Raw genomic sequence first — 11,209 nt, forward strand, 5'->3', positions numbered from 1 at the left:
TTCCTGCCTCTCACTCTAATCGTCTTTCTACCCCCACCATTGCCATCAGCGGTCCATTCTAGATGTCGATGGGATACACTCAATACAGGCATAATGGTACGTTTTCACTGAGCGCGTCACACATCGCGTCGTCCGTTCGCGTCACGCTTCGCGTCGTCCGTCCGCGTCAGGAGTTAACCAATCAAAACCAAAAACATCCGATACCATAATGGATGTACACCAGCGCGATGCGCGATATCTAATGAGTGTACTGTTTTTCCGGAATAGTAGTACGTTCGTTGGATATCGCGCGTCGCGTCACGCTGGTGTGCCGTAGTGTTCCTATAATAAGAGTTAGGACATACCGTCGCCATTAATAGCTAAATTTACGTTGGTAACACTGATTTTGTTGCGTGTAAGTTAACTACTACTGTAGAGAATATAGGCGAATTAGAAAATAGAACACGTGCATGGTTACGTGTTTACTTACGGCAGAGTGAAAAATTATAAAAATAATGTAATATAATATATTATAACGTAAATATAATATAATTGAAAAAATAAAATTATAAAAATAATATAATATAAATAATAAAAAAGTAATATAAAGATCTTTATCTTTCGAATTGAGAGATTAAGATTAGATTAGATTAAATTTAGTATTCCCCGCTAGGATTTAGTGATATTAAAATTAAAAAGATGCAGCAAACACATGCCATAATATAACATTTATTTTACTTTAGCATGCATACAAACACTTTTACTAGCATATACATGTTTTTGATTACTTAACTTAAGATTACATACTACTGACATTTTTTTAAATCTAAAACTAACAAACTTTTTTACAATTTTTTCTTTTAAATTGTGGCATAACGGAAAACGAGAAGATATATTAATAAATTTGTCAATAAAGAATTCTTTTAGATTAAGAGATAACTTATAAATTTTTTCATAATATAATCTAAAAACTTTTTCCATATCAATAAAAAATTCGAAAGTTGATTCATTAACTGTAGCAAATGGAACCCTTTCATAATTTTCTATTCGCGCGTTGAGTGCTCTTCAACAGACTACCCCTGTTGGACCATAGGTAGCGCTGGTCCGAGACGATATGTAGCGGTTCAGCCCGGATCAGAACCAGCAAGGTCGGCAACTCAGGCGACTGCAGCGCGACGGCGGAAGCAACAATTAGTTCCCAGAACTACACCAATGTAGCAAGTGGGGATTTTCCTCTAGGGCGCTAGTAGAAGTTGGCAGGAGTGATATATATATATGGATACATGTATCGATGAATCAATAAAAAGTAATCCGTTTCGTTCGTGGAATATTGTGACGACTTTATTGCATCAAACACTTCCACAATTGGTGACCCCGAGTTGCAGCACAACGAGCGCGCCCACAAACGACATATGATCAAGAATGCCAATTGATCGCACACCGCAACGAGACCCGTCTTACTCAACGAACTTCAGACAATCTCAAGATCAATCAGACACTACAATGGCAGATGACGAGGGAGCAACCTTAGAGGCCGGAAGCAATCAAAACGTGCAAGATACGACAGGCGGCGGCGGAACAGGTGGAACTGTCATTGTCGAGATACGTAATCTGAAGCTACCGCCATTTTGGAAAAAAGATCCCGTCTTGTGGTTCGAGCAGGTAGAAGCACAGTTCTATACTCACCGCATTCGCTCAGATACATTGAAATATTATACTGTAGTAGCTGCTGTGGACGCTGAAGATCTAACTCAAGTATCAGACATTCTTCGAAACCCACCGTCAACAGATAAGTATAAGCACTTCAAAGATCACATTATTCTACGATTCACTGAATCGAAAGAAAGACAATTGCAAAAACTATTAACAGGTCTCGAACTAGCAGATAAGAAACCATCCCAACTCTTACGCGAAATGCGATCTTTAGCAGCGAACAATCTTACAGACGACATTATCCACACATTATGGATGAGACGAATGCCAGAAATGGTAAAATGTGTACTGTCAGCAAGCGAGGGGGTAGACTTAGAAAAACTGGCCATCATCGCAGACCGTCTCATCGAACATCAAACACCAGCATACGTCATGGCAGCGTCTACATCCCGAGCAAAACAAGACGATGAAGACAGTGTATCAACGCGAGTAAGCAAACTAGAGACAATGTTCACGGAATTAATGACAAATCTTAAAAAAGCAAACACGCCACGCCGGTCACGCAGCCGTTCTACAAGTCAAGTCAAACATCGATCTTCATCTCAAGGCTCTTCACAGTCAATATGTTACTATCACACGATGTATGGCAAACAAGCACGCAAATGCAAACAACCGTGCAGTTTCGAGACACTTTCAACACAGGAAAACTAGAAAAGCTATCGTCAGAGGCGATTAGCGATAGCAAGCATAAAATTCAAGAACACCGCCTACACATTGTAGATCAAAAAAGCAAAACGCGTTTTCTGGTAGATTCAGGTTCAGTAGTTTCTGTGTTACCTCGTTCTTTTATTCGCTCTCCTCGTCGAACCGATGAATTAAAGCTTTATGCTGCCAATCAGACTATAATAAATACATTCGGCAGTGAATATTGCGAACTAGATTTCGGATTGCGGCGAGCATTTAAGTGGTCGTTCATAATAGCCGACGTCAAAACAGCCATACTAGGAGCGGACTTTCTGACAAAATTCAGCCTCCTCATAGATCTAAAAAACAAGAGATTAATCGACACAACGACCTCTTTAACAACGCCCGGCATGGTATGTGTTACCAACACACACAATATATTGACTCTGGATAAACTAAACAAATTTGCTGATATCTTCCGGGAATTTATTGACGTCACAAAACCCCATCAGAATCAGGGAAATCGTCAAAAAGCAACTGTGCATCATATAGTTACAACTGCAGCACCAATCTCTCAACGTCCCCGCAGACTATCTGGAGAGAAACTAAGACAAGCCAAACAGGAATTCCAGCTAATGCTCGAACAAGGAATCTGTCGTCCATCCGACAGCCCCTGGGCTAGTCCCCTACACATGGTGCGAAAGAAATCTGGAGATTGGTGCCCATGTGGCGATTACCGTAAGTTAAATGGTATCACATTACCAGATAAATATCCAATCAAACACGTACAGGATTTCTCAGAACATCTTCATAAAAGAAATATCTTTTCAACCTTAGACCTGGAACGGGCGTACCACCAAGTTCCGGTGGCCCAAGAAGATATTCCAAAGACGGCTTTGACAACGCCATTTGGACTCTTTGAATTTGTTGTCATGCCCTTTGGGCTCAAGAATGCATCGCAAACCTTTCAACGATTCATGGACATGGTCCTTCGTGGCCTTGATTTCGCATTCTGTTATATCGATGACATACTTATTGCATCAACGGACGAAACAGAACATCGAGAACATCTGCGATTGGTTCTGCAGCGGCTCAAAGAGTTCGGACTTTTCATCAACTTCAGTAAGTGTCAAATTGGTCGAACAGAAGTCTTTTTCTTGGGTTATTCTATAAACAGCCAAGGATACCACCCACCGACCAATCGAGTCGAAGCAATTGCAAACGCCAGTAAGCCGGAGACCATTGCCGATCTGCGACGTTTTCTCGGTATTCTCAATTACTATCGACCATGCATCAAGTCAGCAGCTCATATTCAAATTCCTCTAACCGATTTATTAAAGGATTCATGCAAAAACGACAAAAGAAAAGTGCCCTGGAGTCCGGCAGCAGAAGAGGCGTTCACACAATGCAAGAAGAGCATCGCCCAGGCAGTATCACTCTCTCATCCAGCAGAAAATGCACCATTGACGTTAATCACAGACGCATCAGACTCAGCCATTGGCGCAACGTTGCAACAGAAAATCGACACCTGGAAACCGCTTGGATTTTTCTTCAGGAAATTGACTCCCGCGGAGCGTCGGTATTCGGCATACGATCGTGAGTTGCTAGCAATCTTTGCAGCAATCAAGTTCTTTAAGCATATCCTTGAAGCTCACCATTTTGTCATCCAAACCGACCATAAGCCTCTCGTGTATGCTTTTCGGCAAAACCCAGAAAAAGCATCTCCACGCCAACTAAGACAACTCGATTTCATCTCACAATTCTCTACCGAGATATTACACATCAACGGAAAAGAAAATGTCGTAGCAGACGCACTTTCACGACTCAACGCCATATCTGTACTATCGGTTGTCGACGCCCAAGAACTCAAAGAGGCTCAGCAAAACGACGAAGAACTGGAAGAAATAGTAAGAGGAAGGACGTCATTAAGATTCAAGAAAATCAAGCACGAGTCAGGAGAAGAGATATATTGCGACACTTCTACAAATATCATTCGTCCGTACATTCCAAAGAATCTTCGACACAAAATCTTCGAGACGATTCACAATCTATCACACCCAAGCGGAAGAACAACGAGCAAACTCTTACGGCAAAAATACATCTGGCCAAGTATCAAAACAGACAGTCTCATGTGGGTTCGAAACTGTGTAGCTTGCCAACGGAGTAAGATTCAAAGACACAATAAACCACCGTTACAGCAATTCGAACCACCAGCGCATCGATTTCAACACGTTCATCTAGACTTAGTGGTGTTACCACAAGTGAACAACTTCCGATATTGTTTGACGATCATCGACAGATACACCCGCTGGCCAGAGGCAGTTCCGTTACAGGACATGTCAGCTGAGACTGTCTGTAAGGCATTTTACGACGTCTGGGTTTCTCGTTTTGGAACACCTAAAACAATCACAACAGATCAAGGCTCTCAATTCGAGTCAGCTTTATTCAATGCCCTCGCAAAACTACTAGGAGCTAAACGGATCCGGACAACTCCTTACCACCCCCAATCGAATGGAATGATTGAAAGATGGCATCGGTCTTTTAAAGCGGCACTAATGTGCCACTCAAACACACCTTGGACAGAGCTCCTATCTACAGTTCTTCTGGGACTACGCACAGCTATCAAAGAAGACATAGAGTCCTCTCCAGCAGAACTTCTTTATGGCACAACACTCAGCGTTCCAGGCGAATTTTTCATCGATGAAGAAACCGCCAAAGACCCACAGATTTTTCTAGAGAACCATAGAGAATTCATGCGGCTTCTGCGACCAACACCAGCCGCACACCATTCACGTAAGTCTATGTTTATACTAAAAGGCATGGAGTCATGCCCCTATGTATTCCTACGAGCTGATCACGTCAAAGCGCCGTTAGAGCCTCCATATTCAGGCCCTCACAGAGTTCTCGAGAGAATCAGCGACAGGATATTCAAAATCAAAGTAGGAAATCAAGAGAGGGTTGTATCCACTGAACGCCTAAAACCAGCATTTATTACCATTACCGAGGAAACAGACGATACCGACACGGCATTACAGAAGAAAACCTTGCGAACTTATCCAGCAAAAATAGTGAGATTCAAAGTTCAACAGACGCCCCATTTTCATCGTGACAAAGTCACTGGGGAAGGAGTGACTGTGGCGGGTCAGCCCGGATCAGAACCAGCAAGGTCGGCAACTCAGGCGACTGCAGCGCGACGGCGGAAGCAACAATTAGTTCCCAGAACTACACCAATGTAGCAAGTGGGGATTTTCCTCTAGGGCGCTAGTAGAAGTTGGCAGGAGTGATATATATATATGGATACATGTATCGATGAATCAATAAAAAGTAATCCGTTTCGTTCGTGGAATATTGTGACGACTTTATTGCATCAAACACTTCCACAGATATATAGACGAAGGGATTACGTGCCGCTTTAGCCGCTATCATTATGATTATATCGTTATCCTTCTGTACACGAGCAAGTCGTCTCATTGTAGTAATAATCAAGAATATATACTTTTCCCGAAACTCGAGTCTAGATTATTCCGTTGCTTTCCCTTACTCCCGGTTTCAAGAACTCAGTAAGTAACATCTGGCGACCGTGAAAAAGGACTCGGGAGTGATTCTCTTTGAGACACGATGGATAAACTTCGGAAAGTGCGATCGGTCGTGCGGGCGGCATTCACCAGAATATACACATCGTTACGCAACGAGATCGAACGGGAAGAGCGTAACGAAATCAAGGCATTGTACGCACTTTTCAAGGAAAAGGTCAATGAACTGGAATAGTTGAACGAACAGCTAGTCCAGTTAATGCGGGATTCGGAAGATATACAAGAAGATGTGATGATAAAGGAGGGAGCCGACGAGTATCGTATCAAATACTAACCGATGAGTTTTACGATATACCGAACCTCCGCCTCAGTGCGCCGATGCCCCCCCCCCCCCCCCTCCCCTTCCACATAACCTTCCAGGCCCATCGCGAGCCAAACAAGTAACTCAAGATAAAAGATTCAAGCTTCCTAAAATCGAGCTACAGAAATTTAGCGGGAACTTAAAGGAATGGCTCCTATTTTGGAGCTTATTTAAAAATATTCACGAGGATCAAGCGATCGCTAAAGAAGATAAATTCCAGTACCTTACGCAAGTTATGATTAAAGGTTCACGGGTTCGACAATAGTTTTCCCTCTACCGACGAGAACTAGGTCATTGACAGTCTCAAAAACAGATTCGGTAAGAAAGAGCTGTTAATAGAATTATATATCCGTGAGTTACTTAACCTAGTATTAACTAACGCATCTAAAAAGGATTCTAAGACACCAATTATTGACCTTTATGATAAGCTGGAAACTCATTTAAGAGCTTTAGAATCGCTGGACGTCACCACGGAGATGTGTGCAGCTATGCTGTATTTCCTAGTCGAGTCATCTCTACCAGAAGAACTATTGAGAGCGTGGCAAAGATATCCTTTAGCGACGGGTATCACAGATATGAAAGAATGTTTGACTAAGTTAATGACTTTCTTGCAGTCCAAGGTTAAAGCAGAACAACGTATAGCTTTGGCAGTCAACGGATTCAACCTAAGCACAAAGGATAGCAAAGATAAAAAAGCCAAATATTAGAAGACGGAACCCAGTGAAATACCGACAGCAGCAGGATTTCTCAATGTTAAAGAGACACGCATCATTAGATGCATTTTCTGCAACGAGAGCCACGATAGTTCCCACTGTGACAATGCTAAGAAAATGTCCATGGAAGAAAGAACAAGTGTGGTAAAAGATAAGAATGCGTGCTTCTACTGTCTCAAGGTAGGTCACAGTTGCAAGAAATGTAAACACAATGTAAAGTGTGCTTGGTGCAGCAAAAAGCATGTTTTGTTAATGTGTCGTTTCATGTCTGCGGACAAACCAAAAGCAGCTGATGACATAAAAGAAAAAACAGAAGGACAGAATCTAGCAAATCTTTCAGTAAATCCGCGAGTATTTCTACAAACATTACGTGTCAAATTAGTGAACTGCTGCAAAGAACGAGTAGTACGTGCAGTTCTCGATTTAGGTTCACATCGTTCTTATATTCTAGGACACGTAGTCGAGCAGCTGGGTTTCAAACAATTAGATACGCAAACAATGACGCACCTATTCTTTGGCGGTATCAAAACCGCACCTCAGGAATATAAATGTTATCGAGTCACTCTACGTTCACTGGATGATACATACACATGCAACTTCGTGGCATTTCATCAGGATACAATTTGCCAGAATATTTTGCAACCAGTAAAAGGAACCTGGTAAGAAAAGTTACAACAGAAAGCTATAAATTTTTTCGATATAGGTACGGATATACAGCCGATATCCATACTCATAGGAGCGGACATTCTTGGTAAGTTATACACAGAAAGGATGTACAGGTTGAAGAACGACATCGCTATGGAAACCAAACTCGGCTGAACTTTGATGGGAAAAGTCCCCGACGAACAACAAGAAGACACTGCCTTGATGATCTCCGCGATGTTCTCCTCAGAAGTAAGTCCAGAAAACATGTGGAGTCTCGACGTTCTCGGCATCAAAGATCCAATTCAAAGGTTATTAAAAGAAGAATACCAGAAAGAAATTCTGAAGAAATTTCAAGAAACTACCAAGATCAATTCGACGGGAAAGTATAAAGTGATCCTGCCCTGGAAGGAGAACCACCCTCCGCTCGGTGAAAATCGAGAAGTAGCAGAGAAAAGACTAGAGAACACACTAAAGAGATTACGTGATCAAAATTTATTTTATGAATACGAGAAAATCTTCGATGAGTGGCTGAAAGAAGACATCATAGAAGTAGTTCGAGAAGAAGAAACGAGTAATTCAAGCTTCTACTTATCACACCGACTCGTTATCAAGGAAGGAAGTACAACTCGTATTCGACCGGTCTTTGATGCATTAGTTAAAGGAAAAAATCAACCAACTCTAAATCAGTGCCTAGAAACCGGACCAAACTTCATAGAACTCATTCCATCGCTGCTCTTACGATTTAGAGAGAACAAAATAGGCCTTATTGCTGATATACGGAAAGCATTTTTACAAATCAGCGTAGCATCTAAGGAGCACGGCATCATGAGATTCTTGTGGAAAAGGACGCAAGGCCCGGACGAATTTGTAATATATCGAGTAGTCTTTGGAATCGCCAGCAGCCCTTTTTTGCTAGGGACTACCATTGCTCTTCATTTAGAACAAACATTAATAGAAGCCAAAGATGCCCACGAGAAGAGCATCATCCAGAAATTGAAGCGGTCCTTCTACGTGGACAATTGTGTTACCAGTACTGATTCGGAAGAAGAAGCGATATTATTTAAAAAGAAACCAATTTCAATTTTGGCCAAAGGTGGCTTCGATTTAAGAGGGTGGCAATATTCGAACAGACTAGGTTCCATCAAGGAGATTCCAGTACTGGGGCTGGTTTGGAATGTCAAGGAAGACATATTGATGTTATCGCCTACAACATTGTCACAGAAAACTCCAATCAAAGCTACAAAACGAGAAATTCTATCATCTACACAAAAAATATTTGACCCTCTAGGAATAACATGTCTAGTACAACTCATGCCTAAGTTGCTCCTTAAGAGCTTGTGGAACAAGAATACCGACTGGGATGTAGAAGTCGAGAACCACGACAAAGAAGCCTTCCTGCAATGGCAACGAGAGTTAGAACATTTACGTCACCTGAAGATCCCAAGATGGACCTTAAAGAATAACGAAACCCTACATCTTTTTGTAGATGCAAGTCAGACAGCCTATGGGGCGGTAATCTTCGCCAGAATCGAGCACAACAGCAAGATAGAAGTGCACTTCATACAAGTCAAATCCCGAATAGCTCCAAAAGAAAAGGCAACGATCCCAAGATTGGAACTATTAAGCGCCTCGATAGGAGCCAGGTTAATGAACAACGTGGTCAATGCCTTGAACAATCCAGAGATCAAACAATACAACTGGACAGATTCATCGACGGTCTTGGATACAGAGAGAAACACAGTGGGCTACGTTCGTTTGGAACAGAGTTCAAAAAATATGCCAATTAAGTAATCCACAATCTTGGCGATACGTACTAGGAGAAATGAACCCTGCAGATCTGGTTTCAAGAGGCTGCAAAGCAAAACAACTTCTAGAATCTCGCTGGTGGGAAGGGCCTTCGTGGCTCAAGCTCTCGCCAGAGTTATGGCCAAACCTGGATCTTACAACAGACGAGAAGTTAATAGCTAGCGAAACTAAGAAAACCACAAGAGCAAGAAAAATATATCACGATATTCAATTGATAGCCCAGGACGGGAACAATGTGAGCAGGAATCTTCGCAATCGAAATTTAGTAGATCGTCTATCAACCTCATCGAGCTACGCTCGAATTATTCGTACACTGGCGTGGATAAGAAGATTTATCAACAACAGCCACCAAAAGAATGATTTTCGATCTATATCACCATTATCAACAAAGGAAGTCCAATTAGCGGAACTAATATTGCTGAGATTAGTCCAAGAAGAAAGTTTCTCAGGTGCCAACGATCCCAGACTGAACACTTTATGTGTGTATACTGATGAAATGGGACTCCTAAGAACAAAGAGCTTAATTTCAAACAGACAGAACTCATTCGAGTTTCGTTATCCGATTGTGCTGCACTGCGGCCATCCAGTTGTCAATAAGTTGATCGAGTTCACGCATAGGAAGTTAAACCACGCACAGACAGAAATCACAATGAATCGGTTGCGTGAACAATATTGGATTATTAAGAGCAGACGCACAATCAAGTCAGTTATTCAAAAGTGCATCATTTGTAAAAGATACAACGCCAAGAAAATCGAGACATCGCCAGTAGCGTTACCAGAAAACCGAGTTACAGACGCAACAGCTTTCGAGATTACAGACATAGATTATGCAGGCCCACTATTTTTGAAAAACGGTACCAAAGCATGGATCTGCCTTTTTACCTGCGAAGTTTATAGAGCCATCCATCTGGAATTAGTAACGTCCTTATCTACTGAATTGTTCCTAGAAGCCTTTCGCAGGTTCGTGGCGCGGCGAGGAAGACCCTGTGCAGTACACAGATAACGGGACCAACTTCACGGGAGCCAGCCGAAATCTTCAGGAAATCAACTGGACGAAAGTCGAAGAATACGGCTCAGTGGAGAAAATTCAATGGATCTTCAACCCTCCCACGGCAGCTTGGTGGGGAGGATGGTGGGAGAGTCTAAAAGATCCGTAAAAGAAATTCTACGGAAGGTGTTAAGACGAACTTCTCTAAACTATGAGGAGCTTACAACGATTTTATGCGACTGTGAGACTGTTATTAATTCCCGCCCAATTACATATATTGCAGAAGAGCCTCACCAACTCATTCCATTATCACCAGCGCTGTTTCTACAAGACACACGCAACAGCGGGATGCCGGATCTAGACGCAATCGCTTCCGCTGAGAAGCTCAACAAAAGAATCAAATATCGTCAGACATTACGCGAACATCTACGCCAGAGATTCAGAAGCGAATACCTGGGACAATTATCACGCAAGAATAGTAGACGGAGCCAAACTTCTCAGACCAACATCAATGTAGGAGACGTCGTAGTTATTGGCAGTGATCATCTGAAACGTCTGAATTGGCCGCTAGGGAAGGTAATTCAAGTCTTTCCTGGACAGGACGGGAAGATACGTGTAGCCAAGCTCCAAATAGCCTCTGGAGAATTAGTACGCCCAGTACAGCGGCTTTATTCCCTAGAACTATCAACAGCGGAAGCTAGCGAGGAATTAAAACAGTTCAAAGATCAGTACAAACAATCTTCAAACGCTGGCGAGCCTTTCTCCTTATCAAAGGTAAAACGAGTCACGACTGAAAACGGAAGAATACCAACCGAGAACGAGATTACCGAACAGACTAAAAAGCGGA

At 42.3% G+C, this 11,209-nt stretch overlaps 1 protein-coding gene across 1 annotated transcript; it reads left to right on the plus strand.

Annotated features, from left to right (window-relative positions):
- Nucleotides 1–7,748: 7,748 nt before the first annotated feature.
- LOC108763952 (uncharacterized) lies at nt 7,749–10,531 on the plus strand. The gene is given in 4 exon segments (XM_018511920.1): nt 7,749–9,227; nt 9,274–9,500; nt 10,308–10,358; nt 10,360–10,531. Coding segments are annotated over 4 exon segments (1,929 nt in total).
- The last annotated feature ends 678 nt before the right edge of the window (nt 10,532–11,209 follow it).

This window comes from Trachymyrmex cornetzi, unplaced genomic scaffold, assembly GCF_001594075.2.
Source record: "Trachymyrmex cornetzi isolate Tcor2-1 unplaced genomic scaffold, Tcor1.1 scaffold1120, whole genome shotgun sequence".
NCBI lineage: Eukaryota > Metazoa > Arthropoda > Insecta > Hymenoptera > Formicidae > Trachymyrmex > Trachymyrmex cornetzi.